At 59.1% G+C, this 19,909-nt stretch overlaps 2 protein-coding genes across 4 annotated transcripts in view; one reads left to right on the forward strand and one right to left on the reverse strand.

Moving 5' to 3' along the window:
* Positions 1-7,110, reverse strand: part of COQ9 (coenzyme Q9) — a 41,198-nt gene extending 34,088 nt beyond the window's left edge. Inside the window, exon 1 of one of the 2 annotated variants that reach the window (XM_073659870.1) lies at positions 6,947-7,110. In XM_073659870.1, the coding sequence (XP_073515971.1) occupies positions 6,947-7,031 (85 nt within the window). In that variant the 5' untranslated portion in view covers positions 7,032-7,110. Of the gene's footprint in view, positions 1-6,763; positions 6,833-6,946 lie in introns of those variants that run through there. The other variant, XM_073659871.1, reaches the window with a different exon arrangement.
* Positions 6,954-18,767, forward strand: CIAPIN1 (cytokine induced apoptosis inhibitor 1). 2 transcript variants are annotated; one of them, XM_073659873.1, is made up of 9 exons: positions 6,954-7,104; positions 11,921-12,084; positions 12,153-12,296; positions 12,509-12,576; positions 16,236-16,383; positions 16,468-16,541; positions 17,226-17,347; positions 17,428-17,503; positions 18,603-18,767. In XM_073659873.1, the coding sequence occupies exons 2-9, from the start codon at positions 11,922-11,924 to the stop codon at positions 18,711-18,713; spliced, it is 906 nt and encodes a 301-aa protein (XP_073515974.1). In that variant the 5' UTR covers positions 6,954-7,104; position 11,921; the 3' UTR covers positions 18,714-18,767. The 2 variants fall into 2 exon arrangements, with proteins under 2 accessions (XP_073515974.1, XP_073515973.1); XM_073659872.1 differs by having other exon boundaries at positions 7,033-7,150.
* The last annotated feature ends 1,142 nt before the right edge of the window (positions 18,768-19,909 follow it).

Here is a 19,909-nt window from a genome sequence, read left to right on the forward strand (position 1 = left end):
CAGAGACCAGGGGGTGAGGAGCCAATCACCTCCACAGCCCAAAGACCAGGGGGTGAGGAGCCAATCACCTCCACAGCCCAGAGACCAGGGGGTGAGGAGCCAATCACCTCCACAGCCCAGAGACCAAGGGGTGAGGAGCCAATCACCTCCACAGCCCAGAGACCAGGGGATGAGGAGCCAATCACCTCCACAGCCCAGAGACCAGGGGGTGAGGAGCCAATCACCTCCACAGCCCAGAGACCAGGGGGTGAGGAGCCAATCACCTCCACAGCCCAGAGACCAGGGGGTGAGGAGCCAATCACCTCCACAGCCCAGAGACCAGGGGGTGAGGAGCCAATCACCTCCACAGCCCAGAGACCAGGGGGTGAGGAGCCAATCACCTCCACAGCCCAGAGACCAGGGGGTGAGGAGCCAATCACCTCCACAGCCCAGAGACCAGGGGGTGAGGAGCCAATCACCTCCACAGCCCAGAGACCAGGGGCCAATCACCTCCACAGCCCAGAGACCAGGGGAGGAGGAGCCAATCACCTCCACAGCCCAGAGACCAGGGGGTGAGGAGCCAATCACCTCCACAGCCCAGAGACCAGGGGGTGAGGAGCCAATCACCTCCACAGCCCAGAGACCAGGGGGTGAGGAGCCAATCACCTCCACAGCCCAGAGACCAGGGGCCAATCACCTCCACAGCCAAGAGACCAGGGGGGAGGAGCCAATCACCTCCACAGCCCAGAGACCAGGGGGGAGGGCCAATCACCTCCACAGCCCAGAGACCAGGGGCCAATCACCTCCACAGCCCAGAGACCAGGGGAGGAGGAGCCAATCACCTCCACAGCCCAGAGACCAGGGGGGAGGAGCCAATCACCTCCACAGCCCAGAGACCAGGGGCCAATCACCTCCACAGCCAAGAGACCAGGGGGGAGGAGCCAATCACCTCCACAGCCCAGAGACCAGGGGGGAGGAGCCAATCACCTTTACAGCGCAGAGACCAGGGGGTGAGGAGCCAATCACCTCCACAGCCCAGAGACCAGGGGGTGAGGAGCCAATCACCTCCACAGCCCAGACACCAGGGGGTGAGGAGCCAATCACCTCCACAGCCCAGACACCAGGGAGGAGGAGCCAATCACCTCCACAGCCCAGAGACCAGGGGCCAATCACCTCCACAGCCAAGAGACCAGGGGGGAGGAGCCAATCACCTCCACAGCCCAGAGACCAGGGGGGAGGGCCAATCACCTCCACAGCCCAGAGGCCAATCACCTCCATAGCCCAGAGGCCAGGGGAGGAGGAGCCAATCACCTCCACAGCCCAGAGACCAGGGGGGAGGTGCCAATCACCTCCACAGCCCAGAGACCAGGGAGGAGGAGCCAATCACCTCCACAGCCCAGAGACCAGGGGCCAATCACCTCCACAGCCCAGAGACCAGGGGGGAGGAGCCAATCACCTCCACAGCCCAGAGACCAGGGGGGAGGAGCCAATCACCTCCACAGCCCAGAGACCAGGGGCCAATCACCTCCACAGCCCAGAGACCAGGGGGTGAGGAGCCAATCACCTCCACAGCCCAGAGACCAGGGGGTGAGGAGCCAATCACCTCCACAGCCCAGGGACCAGGGGGTGAGGAGCCAATCACCTCCACAGCCCAGAGATCAGGGGGTGAGGAGCCAATCACCTCCACAGCCCAGAGACCAGGGGGTGAGGAGCCAATCACCTCCACAGCCCAGAGACCAGGGGGTGAGGAGCCAATCACCTCCACAGCCCAGAGACCAGGGGGTGAGGAGCCAATCACCTCCACAGCCCAGAGACCAGGGGGTGAGGAGCCAATCACCTCCACAGCCCAGAGACCAGGGGGTGAGGAGCCAATCACCTCCACAGCCCAGAGACCAGGGGGTGAGGAGCCAATCACCTCCACAGCCCAGAGACCAGGGGGTGAGGAGCCAATCACCTCCACAGCCCAGAGACCAGGGGGTGAGGAGCCAATCACCTCCACAGCCCAGAGACCAGGGGGTGAGGAGCCAATCACCTCCACAGCCCAGAGACCAGGGGGTGAGGAGCCAATCACCTCCACAGCCCAGAGACCAGGGGGTGAGGAGCCAATCACCTCCACAGCCCAGAGACCAGGGGGTGAGGAGCCAATCACCTCCACAGCCCAGAGACCAGGGGGTGAGGAGCCAATCACCTCCACAGCCCAGAGACCAGGGGGGAGGAGCCAATCACCTCCACAGCCCAGAGACCAGGGGGTGAGGAGCCAATCACCTCCAGAGACCAGGGGGTGAGGAGCCAATCACCTCCAGAGACCAGAGACCAGGTGGGAGGAGCCAATCACCTCCACAGCCCAGAGACCAGGGGGTGAGGAGCCAATCACCTCCACAGCCCAGAGACCAGGGGGTGAGGAGCCAATCACCTCCACAGCCCAGAGACCAGGGGGTGAGGAGCCAATCACCTCTACAGCCCAGAGACCAGGGGGTGAGGAGCCAATCACCTCCACAGCCCAGAGACCAGGGGGGGGAGGAGCCAATCACCTCCACAACCCAGAGACCAGGGGGGGAGGAGCCAATCACCTCCACAACCCAGAGACCAGGGGTTGAGGAGCCAATCACCTCCACAGCCCAGAGACCAGGGGGTGAGGAGCCAATCACCTCCACAGCCCAGAGACCAGGGGGTGAGGAGCCAATCACCTCCACAGCCCAGAGACCGGGGGGGGAGGAGCCAATCACCTCCACAGCCCAGAGACCAGGGGGGGAGGAGCCAATCACCTCCACAGCCCAGAGACCAGAGGGGGGAGGAGCCAATCACCTCCACAGCCCAGAGACCGGGGGGGAGGAGCCAATCACCTCCACAACCCAGAGACCAGGCGGGGAGGAGCCAATCACCTCCACAGCCCAGAGACCAGGGGGGGGAGGAGCCAATCACCTCCACAGCCCAGAGACCAGGGGGGAGGGCCAATCACCTCCACAGCCCAGAGACCAGGGGCCAATCACCTCCACAGCCCAGAGACCAGGGGAGGAGGAGCCAATCACCTCCACAGCCCAGAGACCAGGGGGTGAGGAGCCAATCACCTCCACAGCCCAGAGACCAGGGGGTGAGGAGCCAATCACCTCCACAGCCCAGAGACCAGGGGGTGAGGAGCCAATCACCTCCACAGCCCAGAGACCAGGGGGTGAGGAGCCAATCACCTCCACAGCCCAGAGACCAGGGGGTGAGGAGCCAATCACCTCCACAGCCCAGAGACCAGGGGGTGAGGAGCCAATCACCTCCACAAACCCAGAGACCAGGGGGGGGGGGAGGCCAATCACCTCCACAGCCCAGAGACCAGGGGGGAGGAGCCAATCACCTCCACAGCAAAGAGACCAGGGGGTGAGGAGCCAATCACCTCCACAGCCCAGAGACCAGGGGCCAATCACCTCCACAGCCCAGAGACCAGGGGAGGAGGAGCCAATCACCTCCACAGCCCAGAGACCAGGGGCCAATCACCTCCACAGCCCAGAGACCAGGGGGGGGGGGAGACAATCACCTCCACAGCCCAGAGACCAGGGGGGAGGAGCCAATCACCTCCACAGCCCAGAGACCAGGGGGGAGGAGCCAATCACCTCCACAGCCCAGAGACCAGGGGGGAGGAGCCAATCACCTCCACAGCCCAGAGACCAGGGGGTGAGGAGCCAATCACCTCCACAGCCCAGAGACCAGGGGGTGAGGAGCCAATCACCTCCACAGCCCAGAGACCAGGGGGTGAGGAGCCAATCGCCTCCACAGCCCAGAGACCAGGGGGTGAGGAGCCAATCACCTCCACAGCCCAGAGACCAGGGGGGAGGAGCCAATCACCTCCACAGCCCAGAGACCAGGGGGGAGGAGCCAATCACCTCCACAGCCCAGAGACCAGGGGGTGAGGAGCCAATCACCTCCACAGCCCAGAGACCAGGGGGTGAGGAGCCAATCACCTCCACAGCCCAGAGACCAGGGGGTGAGGAGCCAATCACCTCCACAGCCCAGAGACCAGGGGGTGAGGAGCCAATCACCTCCACAGCCCAGAGACCAGGGGGGGAGGAGCCAATCACCTCCACAGCCCAGAGACCAGGGGGTGAGGAGCCAATCACCTCCACAGCCCAGAGACCAGGGGGTGAGGAGCCAATCACCTCCACAGCCCAGAGACCAGGGGGTGAGGAGCCAATCACCTCCACAGCCCAGAGACCAGGGGGTGAGGAGCCAATCACCTCCACAGCCCAGAGGGTGAGGAGCCAATCACCTCCAGAGACCAGGGGGTGAGGAGCCAATCACCTCCAGAGACCAGAGACCAGGTGGGAGGAGCCAATCACCTCCACAGCCCAGAGACCAGGGGGTGAGGAGCCAATCACCTCCACAGCCCAGAGACCAGGGGGGGAGGAGCCAATCACCTCCACAGCCCAGAGACCAGGGGGTGAGGAGCCAATCACCTCCACAGCCCAGAGACCAGGGGGGGGAGGAGCCAATCACCTCCACAGCCCAGAGACCAGGGGGGGAGGAGCCAATCACCTCCACAACCCAGAGACCAGGGGGGGAGGAGCAAATCACCTCCACAGCCCAGAGACCAGGGGGTGAGGAGCCAATCACCTCCACAGCCCAGAGACCAGGGGGTGAGGAGCCAATCACCTCCACAGCCCAGAGACCAGGGGGTGAGGAGCCAATCACCTCCACAGCCCAGAGACCAGGGGGGGGGGGAGCCAATCACCTCCACAGCCCAGAGACCAGAGGGGGGAGGAGCCAATCACCTCCACAGCCCAGAGACCAGGGGGGAGGAGCCAATCACCTCCACAACCCAGAGACCAGGGGGGGAGGAGCCAATCACCTCCACAGCCCAGAGACCAGGGGGGAGGAGCCAATCACCTCCACAGCCCAGAGACCAGGGGGGAGGGCCAATCACCTCCACAGCCCAGAGACCAGGGGCCAATCACCTCCACAGCCCAGAGACCAGGGGAGGAGGAGCCAATCACCTCCACAGCCCAGAGACCAGGGGGTGAGGAGCCAATCACCTCCACAGCCCAGAGACCAGGGGGTGAGGAGCCAATCACCTCCACAGCCCAGAGACCAGGGGGTGAGGAGCCAATCACCTCCACAGCCCAGAGACCAGGGGGTGAGGATCCAATCACCTCCACAGCCCAGAGACCAGGGGGTGAGGATCCAATCACCTCCACAGCCCAGAGACCAGGGGCCAATCACCTCCACAGCCCAGAGACCAGGGGGGGGAGGAGCCAATCACCTCCACAGCCCAGAGACCAGGGGGGAGGAGCCAATCACCTCCACAGCCCAGAGACCAGGGGGGAGGAGCCAATCACCTCCACAGCCCAGAGACCAGGGGGGAGGAGCCAATCACCTCCACAGCCCAGAGACCAGGGGGGGAGGAGCCAATCACCTCCACAGCCCAGAGACCAGGGGGTGAGGAGCCAATCACCTCCACAGCCCAGAGACCAGGGGGTGAGGAGCCAATCACCTCCACAGCCCAAAGACCAGGGGCCAATCACCTCCACAGCCCAGAGACCAGGGGGTGAGGAGCCAGTCACCTCCACAGCCCAGAGACCAGGGGGGGAGGAGCCAATCACCTCCACAGCCCAGAGACCAGGGGGGGAGGAGCCAATCACCTCCACAGCCCAGAGACCAGGGGCCAATCACCTCCACAGCCCAGAGACCAGGGGCCAATCACCTCCACAGCCAAGAGACCAGGGGGGAGGAGCCAATCACCTCCACAGCCAAGAGACCAGGGGGGAGGAGCCAATCACCTCCACAGCCAAGAGACCAGGGGGGAGGAGCCAATCACCTCCACAGCCAAGAGACCAGGGGGGAGGAGCCAATCACCTCCACAGCCAAGAGACCAGGGGGGAGGAGCCAATCACCTCCACAGCCCAGAGACCAGGGGGGAGAGGAGCCAATCACCTCCACAGCCCAGAGACCAGGGGGGAGGAGCCAATCACCTCCACAGCCCAGAGACCAGGGGGTGAGGAGCCAGTCACCTCCACAGCCCAGAGACCAGGGGGGGAGGAGCCAATCACCTCCACAGCCCAGAGACCAGGGGCCAATCACCTCCACAGCCCAGAGACCAGGGGGGAGAGGAGCCAATCACCTCCACAGCCCAGAGACCAGGGGGGGAGGAGCCAATCACCTCCACAGCCCAGAGACCAGGGGGGAGGAGCCAATCACCTCCACAGCCCAGAGACCAGGGGGGGAGGAGCCAATCACCTCCACAGCCCAGAGACCAGGGGGGGAGGAGCCAATCACCTCCACAGCCCAGAGACCAGGGGGGGAGGAGCCAATCACCTCCACAGCCCAGAGACCAGGGGGGAGGAGCCAATCACCTCCACAGCCCAGAGACCAGGGGTTGAGGAGCCAATCACCTCCACAGCCCAGAGACCAGGGGGGGAGGAGCCAATCACCTCCACAGCCCAGAGACCAGGGGGGGAGGAGCCAATCACCTCCACAGCCCAGAGACCAGGGGGGGAGGAGCCAATCACCTCCACAGCCCAGAGACCAGGGGGTGAGGAGCCAATCACCTCCACAGCCCAGAGACCAGGGGCCAATCACCTCCACAGCCCAGAGACCAGGGGGGGAGGAGCCAATCACCTCCACAGCCCAGAGACCAGGGGGGGAGGAGCCAATCACCTCCACAGCCCAGAGACCAGGGGGGAGGAGCCAATCACCTCCACAGCCCAGAGACCAGGGGCCAATCACCTCCACAGCCCAGAGACCAGGGGGGAGAGGAGCCAATCACCTCCACAGCCCAGAGACCAGGGGGGGAGGAGCCAATCACCTCCACAGCCCAGAGACCAGGAAAGGCACACGGAAAAGATCAGGGTCAAGGGGCGGAGCATTTATGGGGGCGGAGCATTTATGGGGGCGGAGCCTGTCGGTGAGTTCCCGCCCCCGGGGTGGCTGTGACCTCTGGCCGCGTCCTTCCCGTCCTCCTCCCCCCGTTCCCGCCGCTTCCTCTCACCGCAGAGCCGCCGCTGCCGCCCGCACAGTACAAGGAGTCTTCCGCCGCCCGCAGCCGACAAACACCGCACCACCGAGGCCGCCATGGTAGCTGCTGTAGCCGGAGGGCGGAGACTAATCTGCCGGAGCAGTGACGTCACATCCGGGTCACCGGAAGTGGTAAGTAAAATCCTCACCTGGAACCGGAGGAAAACGGCGTCGGAAGGTGAACCCACCTGTATATGGGGGGGATTGTCTCCTCTTATATCGGGGGGGAGGGGGATTGTCTCCTCTTATATCGGGGGGGAGGGGGATTGTCTCCTCTTATATCGGGGGGGGAGGGGGATTGTCTCCTCTTATATCGGGGGGGGGGATTGTCTCCTCTTATATCGGGGGAGGAGGGGGATTGTCTCCTCTTATATCGGGGGAGGAGGGGGATTGTCTCCTCTTATATCGGGGGGGGGGATTGTCTCCTCTTATATCGGGGGGAGAGGGGGATTGTCTCCTCTTATATCGGGGAGGAGGGGGATTGTCTCCTCTTATATCGGGGGGAGAGGGGGATTGTCTCCTCTTATATCGGGGAGGAGGGGGATTGTCTCCTCTTATATCGGGGGGGGGGATTGTCTCCTCTTATATCGGGGGGAGAGGGGGATTGTCTCCTCTTATATCGGGGAGGAGGGGGATTGTCTCCTCTTATATCGGGGGGAGGGGGATTGTCTCCTCTTATATCGGGGGGAGAGGGGGATTGTCTCCTCTTATATCGGGGAGGAGGGGGATTGTCTCCTCTTATATCGGGGGGGGGGGGATTGTCTCCTCTTATATCGGGGGGGAGGGGGATTGTCTCCTCTTATATCGGGGGGGGGATTGTCTCCTCTTATATCGGGGGGGGGGATTGTCTCCTCTTATATCGGGGGGGAGGGGGATTGTCTCCTCTTATATCGGGGGGGGGGATTGTCTCCTCTTATATCGGGGGGGGAGGGGGATTGTCTCCTCTTATATCGGGGGGAGGGGGATTGTCTCCTCTTATATCGGGGGGAGAGGGGGATTGTCTCCTCTTATATCGGGGGGGAGGGGGATTGTCTCCTCTTATATCGGGGGGGAGGGGGATTGTCTCCTCTTATATCGGGGGGGGGGATTGTCTCCTCTTATATCGGGGGGGAGGGGGATTGTCTCCTCTTATATCGGGGGGGAGGGGGATTGTCTCCTCTTATATCGGGGGGGAGGGGGATTGTCTCCTCTTATATCGGGGGGGAGGGGGATTGTCTCCTCTTATATCGGGGAGGAGGGGGATTGTCTCCTCTTATATCGGGGAGGAGGGGGATTGTCTCCTCTTATATCCGGGGGGGGGGGGATTGTCTCCTCTTATATCGGGGGGGGGGGATTGTCTCCTCTTATATCGGGGGGGGGGATTGTCTCCTCTTATATCGGGGGGGGGGATTGTCTCCTCTTATATCGGGGGGGGGGATTGTCTCCTCTTATATCGGGGGAGGAGGGGGATTGTCTCCTCTTATATCGGGGGAGGAGGGGGATTGTCTCCTCTTATATCGGGGGGGGGGGATTGTCTCCTCTTATATCGGGGGAGGAGGGGGATTGTCTCCTCTTATATCGGGGGAGGAGGGGGATTGTCTCCTCTTATATCGGGGGGGGAGGGGGATTGTCTCCTCTTATATCGGGGGGGAGGGGGATTGTCTCCTCTTATATCGGGGGGAGGGGGATTGTCTCCTCTTATATCGGGGGGGGAGGGGGATTGTCTCCTCTTATATCGGGGGGGAGGGGGATTGTCTCCTCTTATATCGGGGGGGGAGGGGGATTGTCTCCTCTTATATCGGGGGGGGAGGGGGATTGTCTCCTCTTATATCGGGGGGGGAGGGGGATTGTCTCCTCTTATATCGGGGGGGGAGGGGGATTGTCTCCTCTTATATCGGGGGGGGAGGGGGATTGTCTCCTCTTATATCGGGGGGGAGGGGGATTGTCTCCTCTTATATCGGGGGAGGAGGGGGATTGTCTCCTCTTATATCGGGGGAGGAGGGGGATTGTCTCCTCTTATATCGGGGGAGGAGGGGGATTGTCTCCTCTTATATCGGGGGAGGAGGGGGATTGTCTCTTATATCGGGGGAGGAGGGGGATTGTCTCCTCTTATATCGGGGGAGGAGGGGGATTGTCTCCTCTTATATCGGGGGAGGAGGGGGATTGTCTCCTCTTATATCGGGGGAGGAGGGGGATTGTCTCCTCTTATATCGGGGGAGGAGGGGGATTGTCTCCTCTTATATCGGGGGGGGAGGGGGATTGTCTCCTCTTATATCGGGGGGGGAGGGGGATTGTCTCCTCTTATATCGGGGGGGGAGGGGGATTGTCTCCTCTTATATCGGGGGGGGAGGGGGATTGTCTCCTCTTATATCGGGGGGGGAGGGGGATTGTCTCCTCTTATATCGGGGGGGGAGGGGGATTGTCTCCTCTTATATCGGGGGAGGAGGGGGATTGTCTCCTCTTATATCGGGGGGGGAGGGGGATTGTCTCCTCTTATATCGGGGGGGGAGGGGGATTGTCTCCTCTTATATCGGGGGGAGAGGGGGATTGTCTCCTCTTATATCGGGGGGAGAGGGGGATTGTCTCCTCTTATATCGGGGGGGAGGGGGATTGTCTCCTCTTATATCGAGGGGGATTGGGGTCTCTTATGTCGCGGTTGTGCCATGCATATGGCGGTGCGGTTGGGACTTCGTACACTACTGTTCAAAAGTTTGTGGTCATTTAGAATTTTCATTATATTTTAAAGAAAAGCACATTTTTTTTCAATGAAGCCGACATTAAATGAATCAGAAATAGGGAGAATATATCTTCTTGCACCGTGTTAGCTAATAGATAGAACAATATTTAGATTTGAGAGTCCTCAGTGGTTGATACCTGTTAATGGCGAACTGAAAAGATGGGAACAAATTGCAGCTTTCGAGACTACGCAGGTCTCTTCATCAGGCATAGTATACCACAAAATCTGAAGAGTCACATGTTTATACACAATAAGACATACAAAAAATGCAATAGGTAAGACAGATGAAGAAAAGCAGAGGTATTATGGAAGAGTTAAACAGTTCTGGCTATAAATATTTTAGCAGTTAATACATAAGGAGTGTGAAGGTTTTATTGTCCTGTGACCAGGTCCAGTGTTGTGTTGGCCTTACAAGTCTGAGGAGCACATTCCTTAGTTGATGTAGAATGACATAAATCCATGCGACACATTCATTCCTGCTCTGAAAGTGTCAAAGGTCACCATCAGTTCATATTCTAAGAACAAGGATGAATCAGAAATCCACTCTATACATTGTTAATGTGGTAAATAACTATTCTAGCTGCAAACGTCTTGTTTTTATTGCAGTATCTACATAGGTGTATAGAGGCCCATTTCCAACAACCACCACTCCAGTGTTTTAATAGTACATTGTGTTTGCTGACTGTGTAAGAAGCTAATGGATGTTTAGAAAACCCTTGCACAAGTATGTTAGCCCAGCTGAAAACGGTTTGGCTGATTTGAGAAGCTATAACATTGACCTTCCTTTGAGCTAGTTGAGAATCATGGGCATTACATTTGTTTGTTCTATGAAACTCTCAAAATGGCCAGAAAAAGAGAACTTTCATGTGAAATTCGACAGTCTATTCTTGTTCTTAGAAATGAAGGCTATTCCATGCGAGAAATTGCCAAGAAACTGAAGATTTTCTCCAACAGTGTGTACTACTGCCTTCAGAGGAGAGCACAAACAGGCTCTAACCAGAGTAGAAAGAGAGCACAAACAGGCTCTAACCAGAGTAGAAAGAGAAGTGGAGGCCGCGCTGCACAACTGAGCAACAAGACAAGAACATTATAGGAGAGCACAAACAGGCTCTAACCAGAGTAGAAAGAGAAGTGGGCGCCGCGCTGCACAACTGAGCAACAAGACAAGGACATTAGAGTCTCTAGTGTGAGAAATCGACACTTCACAGCTCCTCAACTGACAGCTTCATTAAATAGTACACGGAAAATGCCAGCGTCAACGTCTACAGTGAAGAGGCGACTCCGGGATGCTGGCCTTCAGGGCAAAGGGGCAAAGAAAAAGCCATATCTGAGACTGGCTAATAAAAGGAAAAGATTAATATGGGCAAAAGAACACAGACGTTGGACAGAGGAAGATTGGATAAAAGTTTTATGGACAGACGAATCAAAGTTTGAGGTGTTTGGATCACACAGAAGAACATTTGTGAGACGCAGAACAACTGAAAAGATGCTGGAAGAGTGCCAGACGCCATCTGTCAAGCATGGTGGAGGTAATGTGATGGTCTGGGGTTGCTTTGGTGCTGGTAAAGTGGGAGATTTATACAAGGTAAATGGGATTTTGAATAAGGAAGGCTATCACTCCATTTTGCAACGCCATGCCATACCCTGTGGACAGCGCTTGATTAGAGCCAATTTCATCCTACAACAGGACAATGACCCAAAGCACACCTCCAAATTATACATGAACTATAGGGAAGAAGCCGGCAGCTGGTATTCTATCTGTAATTGAGTGGCCAGCGCAATCACCAGATCTCAACCCCATTGAGCTGTTGTGGGAGCAGCTTCACCGTATGGTGCAAAAAGTGCCCATCAAGCCAATCCAACTTGTGGAGGGGCTTCAGGAAGCATGGGGGGAAATGTCACATGATGACCTCAGCAAATTAACAGCTAGAAAGGGCTGGAATTGCTGCAAAGGAGCAAAGTGTGAAGGAGAAAATTATTCTTTAATAAAAATCATTATTTCTAACCTTCTCAATGTCTGGACGATACTTTCTATTCATTTTCCAACTCATTTGATAAATAAAAGTATCATGGAAAACACAAAATTGTCTGCGTGACCCCAAACTTTTGAACGGTAGTGTATATATTGTGGCGGCGCGGTTGTGCATATGGCGGTTGGGACGTCGTATATCGCGGCGGCGCTGTTGTGTGGTGCATATGGCGGTTCTCACCTGTGACGCTTCTCATCTGCAGGATGGCTGCTCTGAGGGAACGTCTGTCGTGCTGCCATCATGCGCTTGTCACCTGGGATGGCGGTTGTGCTCCGGACGCGCTGCAGGCCTTCGTGTCTCTGGTGCAGGTGTCGGTGGCTCCCGGTGGGAAGGTGAAGGTAGAGAACATAGAGCGCCTGATGATGTGTAAGTAGCCGCCGCCGTAGAGCGGGGTCACGTGGCGCCGCTCTCGCCCTCACGCTCTCTTCTTCCAGCCTCTCACACAGACTCCAGCTTTGACCTCGTCCTTCTCGGTCTGGTCTCCGGATGTTCGGCCATTCACAGCTCAGATCTTCTGGCAGAAGTCGCTCGGATCTTAAAGCCTGGCGGCATTGTGCTGCTCCGGGAGCCTCAGGAGGGTGAGGAGGGGAAGGTCAAACATAATTCAGTGGCCTCACTGGGTGCCCCTCATCCACACCAAGGAAGCCCCCACTTCTGATGCTGTGGATATGCTTGGAGTGGTTTCATCATCTCTGAGCCTGCCCCCTACTGCTTACCCCCCCTCACTGTGCAGGCCCCGGCCCCCCCATGTTCACTGACCGTGTACTGACAGTATGTTGTCTCTCTGCAGCTGCTCTCCGGTCTCCGGCTCAGCTCTCTTCCTCTCTCACACTGTCTGGATTAACAGAAGTGACACAGGTAAGTGTGTGCCTGAGCGCGTCGGGGCGTGAATATGCCACGGGTCTGAGCGCGTCGGGGCGTGAATATGCCACGGGTCTGAGCGCGTCGGGGCGTGAATATGCCACGGGTCTGAGCGCGTCGGGGCGTGAATATGCCACGGGTCTGAGCGCGAATATGCCACGGGTCTGAGCGCGTCGGGGCGTGAATATGCCACGGGTCTGAGCGCGTCGGGGCGTGAATATGCCACGGGTCTGAGCGCGAATATGCCACGGGTCTGAGCGCGTCGGGGCGTGAATATGCCACGGGTCTGAGCGTGTTGTGGCGTGAATATGCCACGGGTCTGAGCGCGTCGTGGCGTGAATATGCCACGGGTCTGAGCGCGTCGTGGCGTGAATATGCCACGGGTCTGAGCGCGTCGTGGCGTGAATATGCCACGGGTCTGAGCGCGCCGGGCCGTGAATATGCCACGGGTCTGAGCGCGCCGGGCCGTGAATATGCCACGGGTCTGAGCGCGCCGGGCCGTGAATATGCCACGGGTGTGAGCGCGCCGGGCCGTGAATATCAGGGCTGTAGAGTCGGTGAGCCAAACCTCAGACTCAGACTCCCTCATACACGGCTGATGTGTAAGTGATAAATTTACTGTAGCACAGATTCATCTCAGATAAAAGTCCAGACCCTGAGATCAGGAATAGGACGGAAATTTATAGGACAGTTCAGACTTTTCCAAATTATTATGGAAAATATTCATCACAAACTGCATTGAACTACTGTACCTGTCAGGGAGATATTGAGGAATATTGAAAGTCTGACATAGATACTGGCCATTTCTCTCAGGCCTTTTCTTCACCCCCTCCCTTATCCATCTTTAGAGAGCTGTCTCCATGAAAATATACAGTATCTTCCTGCAAATTATCACCCACAGCCAAAAGGCCTTACACAAACAAATGCCAGCCAGGAGGTGTAACCAAACTGTGTTAAGATGTGAGCCTCTTGTCCCTGGCACACGCAGGGTTGTAATTACTGGCAGGATTACACAAATTTGCTTGTAACTGGGGAAGTTGCTTTCTGAGCTTAACAGAGAAATCTCCAGACAATCCGACTGCGAAACGAAATATGAAATATTGTAAGTCCCATGCGTCTGACAATAATGGGACCCATATTTCTAGAGACAGAAACAGCCGAGGAATGCATACATAGTTTTTCATCGTTGCCAGCCAAATCAGAGAGCTGTAGCGCAAAAACCCCAGAATAGCAGACTGCAGCTATGCGATGTGTGGTCTCTAACTGAAGATAAAATCATAAGGGAAAAAATGTCGTCGCACACTTCTGCGATCAACGAGCGATGAGTTATTGCAGAAGTTAGCGTCTGTAATAAAAATGTACAGGCTGGAGACCGGCCCACATGATGTAACCACAAGGGGCGTGGGGCCAGATCTCTCCTTAGGTATAATAGAACCCATGGAGAATAGAGGAGCACTCATTGCCAGGGGGGAATAAGAATTATAAGCAACGGGTCCTGTTCAATAACAGCATAATAAACTGGGGAGCCCCTCCTCCACCTATACTGATTCATCGCAGCGAGCTTTATAGTGTAAGTTATCTTGTTTTATCCTGTTTATTTTATGTAACTGCTTATGTATTTTAATGTCTCCTTTGTAACATCCTTATATATATTTTTCCAAAACACGGCCTCCCTTTTGGATTAAATATAAAATTTAATAGTTCTGTTTCTTTTGTTCTGTAATCGTTCCCTCCCCCGAAGCCATATACGCTACCAAAACGCAGGCGTCCGGCCAGGCCTGTATTATATTTCAAATCTGGATGGTGGTGGCAAAGAATATTAATAATCGGGCTATCGTATAGCTGATAGCGACCGTACGGAGGGCATAAACATGGAATCCAGGCTGTGGGACCCAGAAGTGTGACGCCATACGCTCACTGGTCGCTTACCGATATCCATGTAGCGAGTAGTCTGGATCGTGTGCTCGCGATTCCGGACGAAATACTGACAGTGTGACGGCACAGTGAGATATTGTGTGATCTCTCTGGTGTCGTCCCTGTGGTGATCCCTGACGGTACCCAATTTATTATGTATTTTAGGAGTTGGAGTCGGTCCACTTTATACCGACTCCACCAAAATGGACACCGACTCCGACTTCACAGCTCTGCCCCACCCTTCCTTTTGCGCCCCCCTCCTTTTTTGTCCAGGACTGTGGAGTCGGTGAGCCAAACCTCCGACTCCTCAATGTCCACGGGTCCGACTCCCTCATACACGACCCCGACTCCTTAATGTCCACGACCCCGACTCCTCAATGTCCACGACCCCGACTCCCTCATACACGGCTCCGACTCCTCAATGTCCACGACCCCGACTCCCTCATACACGGCTCCGACTCCTCAATGTCCACGACTCCGACTCCCTCATACACGGCTCCGACTCCTCAATGTCCACGACTCCGACTCCCTCATACACGGCTCCGACGACTCAATGTCCACGACTCCGACTCCCTCATACACGGCTCCGACGACTCAATGTCCACGACTCCGACTCCCTCATACACGGCTCCGACTCCTCAATGTCCACGACTCCGACTCCCTCATACGCGGCTCCGACTCCTCAATGTCCACGACCCCGACTCCCTCATACGCGGCTCCGACTCCTCAATGTCCACGACCCCGACTCCCTCATACGCGGCTCCGACTCCTCAATGTCCACGACCCCGACTCCCTCATACGCGGCTCCGACTCCTCAATGTCCACGACCCCGACTGCCTCATACGCGGCTCCGACTCCTCAATGTCCACGACCCCGACTCCCTCATACGCGGCTCCGACTCCTCAATGTCCACGACCCCGACTCCCTCATACGCGGCTCCGACTCCTCAATGTCCACGACCCCGACTCCCTCATACGCGGCTCCGACTCCTCAATGTCCACGACCCCGACTCCCTCATACGCGGCTCCGACTCCTCAATGTCCACGACCCCGACTCCCTCGTACGCGGCTCCGACTCCTCAATGTCCACGACCCCGACTCCCTCGTACGCGGCTCCGACTCCTCAGTGTCCACGACCCCGACTCCCTCGTACGCGGCTCCGACTCCTCAGTGTCCACGACCCCGACTCCCTCGTACGCGGCTCCGACTCCTCAATGTCCACGACCCCGACTCCCTCGTACGCGGCTCCGACTCCTCAATGTCCACGACCCCGACTCCCTCGTACGCGGCTCCGACTCCTCAATGTCCACGACCCCGACTCCCTCGTACGCGGCTCCGACTCCTCAATGTCCACGACTCCGGCCCCCTCGTACACGGCTCATGTGTAAGTGATAAATTTCCTGCAGCACAGATTCATCTCAGTAAAGTCCAGACCCTGAGATCAGGAATAGGACGGACATTTATAGGACATTTCATAACTTTCCAAAATTATTATGAAAAATATTCCCACAGACTGCATTGAATGACTGCACCCAATATATTATATATTTTAGGAGTTGGAGTTGGTCCATTTTATACCGACTCCACCAAAATGGGCTCCGACTCCACAGCCCTTAACATGCTGGGGTCCGGCCCGTAGTTTTGTATGTTCACGGTCAGTCTGTAGACCCCGACGCCCCCTTTGGTCGGGGCTCGTATATGGTGCGCTGCTCCGTGTCATCTCATTGTTCTGTTTCTCTGTAGATTCCTCCAGAGCAGGGGATGGATCAGACCGGGGGGCTTCTGGGACCCTCCAGCTCGGATGTTGACTGTGTTACATTAACTGCTAAAAAACCGAACTATGAAGTGGGGTCCTCGCGGCAGCTGTCCCTGTCCAGACGCCCGGGGCCCGGTACTGACTGAGAGCTGTGAGCACAGTGTGTGGGGGGCAGGGCTGGGGGGCACGGCCATCAGTAACCCGGTGTTTGTGCCCCAGGAAAGCCGTCTGCTGATCAGGCCGCCGTGAAGCTGTGGACGCTGTCTGCCAGTGACATGAACGACGAGGATGTGGTCAGTTGTCTCTCCTTACATCGGGGGCGGCTACGTCCAGATGCGAGTGGCGGAGGGTGGCTGGGCCGGGGAGTAGGCTTGAGGTCAGGGGTGACATGTAAGCGTCAGAGGGGGAGGAGATGGTGGCAGTTATCACATGTGTCGTGCGGAGATGGCAGAGGTCGGGCGGACGCTGGGGGCGGCGGCAGAGGTCGGGCGGACGCTGGGGGCGGCGGCAGAGGTCGGGCGGACGCTGGGGGCGGCGGCAGAGGTCGAGGGGACGCTGGGGGCGGCGGCAGAGGTTAGGGAGCTGCTGGGAGCGGTGGCAGAGGTCAGGGGCTGCGGCAGTGGTCTGGGGGCGGTGGCAGTGGTCGGGAGGCCCGCTGGGGGCGGTGGCAGTGGTCGGGAGGCCCGCTGGGGGCGGCGGCAGAGGTCGGGAGGCCCGCTGGGGGCGGCGGCAGAGGTCGGGGGACGCTGGGGGTGGCGGCAGAGGTCGGGGGACGCTGGGGGCGGCGGCAGAGGTCGGGTGACGCTAGGGGCGGCGGCAGAGGTCGGGTGACGCTAGGGGCGGCGGCAGAGGTCGGGGGCCCGCTGGGGGTGGCGGCAGAGGTCGGGGGGACGCTGGGGGCGGCGGCAGAAATCGGGGGGGCTGCTGAGCTGTGCCCCACTCTCTGCATTACTGTTCAGTCATTTCATTTGTTTCAGGATCTCTTAGACTCAGACGATCTCCTAGACCAAGACGACCTTAAAAAGCCGCCACCATCTTCTTTGCGGCTCGGTGGCTGTGGGGAGGGGGGTGAGAAGAAGCGTAAAGCCTGCAAGAACTGGTGAGAGCCGTTAGCACTTGAGTCGCTGAGATCACCCACCGGTCACACCACATCCACAATGGGGTCTCTTCTCTCCACAGCACTTGTGGACTAGCAGAGGAACTGGAGGAGAGCAAGAGTGCAGCCCCGAAGCCGGCCGTCTCGGCTTGTGGTAATGTGAGTATGGACTCTCAAGTCCAAAGGGATTCTCTCCTGTTGCTGGTTGTACTAGGAGGCAGAGCGGGAGTCTGCTCAGAGAGGAGAGGGGCAGAGTCTGCTTGGGGCGGGGAGGAGAGGGGCAGGCTGGACCGGGGGGGAGGAGAGCGGGAGTCTGCTCGGGGAGGAGAGGGGGAGACTGGGCCGGAGGGGGGGAGGAGAGCGGGAGCCTGCTCGGGGAGGAGAGGGGAAGACTGGGCCGGAGGGGGGGAGGAGAGCGGGAGTCTGCTCGGGGCAGGGAGGAGAGGGGCAGACTGGGCCGGGGGGGGGGGAGAGCGGGAGTCTGCTCGGGGCAGGGAGGAGAGGAGCAGACTGGGCCGTGGGGGGGGAGGAGAGGGGCAGACTGGGCCGGAGGGGGGGAGGAGAGCGGGAGTCTGCTCGGGGCAGGGAGGAGAGGCGCAGACTGGGCCGGAGGGGGGGAGGAGAGCGGGAGTCTGCTCGGGGCAGGGAGGAGAGGGGCAGACTGGGCCGTGGGGGGGGAGGAGAGGGGCAGACTGGGCCGGAGGGGGGGAGGAGAGCGGGAGTCTGCTCGGGGCAGGGAGGAGAGGCGCAGACTGGGCCGGGGGGGGGGGGGGGGGGCGGGAGTCTGCTTGGGGCAGGGATGAGAGGGGCAGACTGGGCTGGGGGGGGGGGGAGCGGGAGTCTGCTCGGGGCAGGGAGGAGAGGCGCAGACTGGGCCGGGGGGGGGGAGCGGGAGTCTGCTTGGGGCAGGGATGAGAGGGGCAGACTGGGCTGGGGGGGGGGGGAGCGGGAGTCTGCTCGGGGCAGGGAGGAGAGGGGCAGACTGGGCCGGGGAGTGAAGGAGAGCGGGAGTCTGCTCGGGGCAGGGAGGAGAGGGGCAGACTGGGCCGGAGGGGGGGAGGAGAGCGGGAGTCTGCTCGGGGCGGAGAGGAGAGGCGCAGACTGGGGTGGGGGAGGGGTTGAGGGGCGGGCGGGGTAGGAAGGAGAGGGGTGGGCAGGGGAGGAGATGGGTGGTGAGGAGAGGGGCAGGCTCGGGGCGGTGGGGTGATTAGAGGGGCAAGCTGGGCTGGGGGTCCAATGTCCCTGCTTTGTCTTTCAGTGTTACCTGGGGGACGCCTTTCGCTGTGCCAGCTGCCCTTATCTAGGAATGCCAGCGTTCAAACCAGGAGAGAAAGTTCTGCTGAATCCGGGCCGTCTGCAGGACTCCTAGTGAGGGCCCCGGGCCCCTCGTGTGAAGTGTTCAATAAAATATGTATGTGCTGCTGCTCTGTGGAATGGAGAGCTCTTCAGTTGGCCAAGAATCCACTGTGGGGGGATATCCGCCCATCTGTCCCGTCCACGAGCGTCCTGGGGGGGATGTCCGCCCATCTGTCCCGTCCACTGGAGCGTCCTGGGGGGGATGTCCGCCCATCTGTCCCGTCCACTGGAGCGTCCTGGGGGGGATGTCCGCCCATCTGTCCCGTCCACTGGAGCGTCCTGGGGGGGATGTCCGCCCATCTGTCCCGTCCACTGGAGCGTCCTGGGGGGGATGTCCGCCCATCTGTCCCGTCCACTGGAGCGTCCTGGGGGGGATGTCCGCCCATCTGTCCCGTCCACTGGAGCGTCCTGGGGGGGATGTCCGCCCATCTGTCCCGTCCACTGGAGCGTCCTGGGGGGGATGTTCGCCCATCTGTCCCGTCCACTGGAGCGTCCTGGGGGGGATGTCCGCCCATCTGTCCCGTCGACTGGAGCATCCTGGGGCGGGGGGGATGTTCGCTCATCTGTCCCGTCCACTGGAGCGTCCTGGGGGGGGATGTCCGCCTGTCTGTCCCGTCCACTGGAGCGTCCTGGGGGGGGGGTGTCCGCCTGTCTGTCCCGTCCACTGGAGCGTCCTGGGGGGGGGGGGCATCTGTCCCATCCGTCGTATGGACCCTGAATTCAGAGAGTGGAGGGCGGTCGCCCGACTACACCTCGTCCTTGTGTGAGGTACCGATGCTGCCCGTCTGCGGCCCGACCACTTCTTGCGCACGGTGGCGGTGATGACTCTCAGCAGTTGGTCGAGCCTGAAATGTTTATTTCCTGGAGTCTGTAGCGGCCTCCAATGGGTTAATCAGTAGTGATTCAGAAATTGTGCAATTCCCATAATGGAGCAATGCTGCCGCAAGACAGAATAAGAGACCAGCGGTAGCGGTGTCTGTGCGCAACACAACGGCGGCCAGCGTGTGCTGCCAACATGAAGTGGTCAGGTGAGTAGTAAATGGAGACAATGTAAGTGTAGACTGTCCAATGGAGGCCCAGACTGCGCCCACCGAGACACGGACACTGAGCTCCTTGAGATCTCATCAGCATAGCTGCAGCCAGTCACCGCTGCAGCCAAACAGAGACTGGGGCAGAGACAAATCACTGGACCAGGGGAGGGTTAGTAAG

This window comes from Phyllobates terribilis, unplaced genomic scaffold (genome assembly GCF_046119375.1).
Source record: "Phyllobates terribilis strain yellow unplaced genomic scaffold, ASM4611937v1 Scaffold_14__1_contigs__length_39327217, whole genome shotgun sequence".
Taxonomy (NCBI): Eukaryota; Metazoa; Chordata; class Amphibia; order Anura; family Dendrobatidae; genus Phyllobates; species Phyllobates terribilis.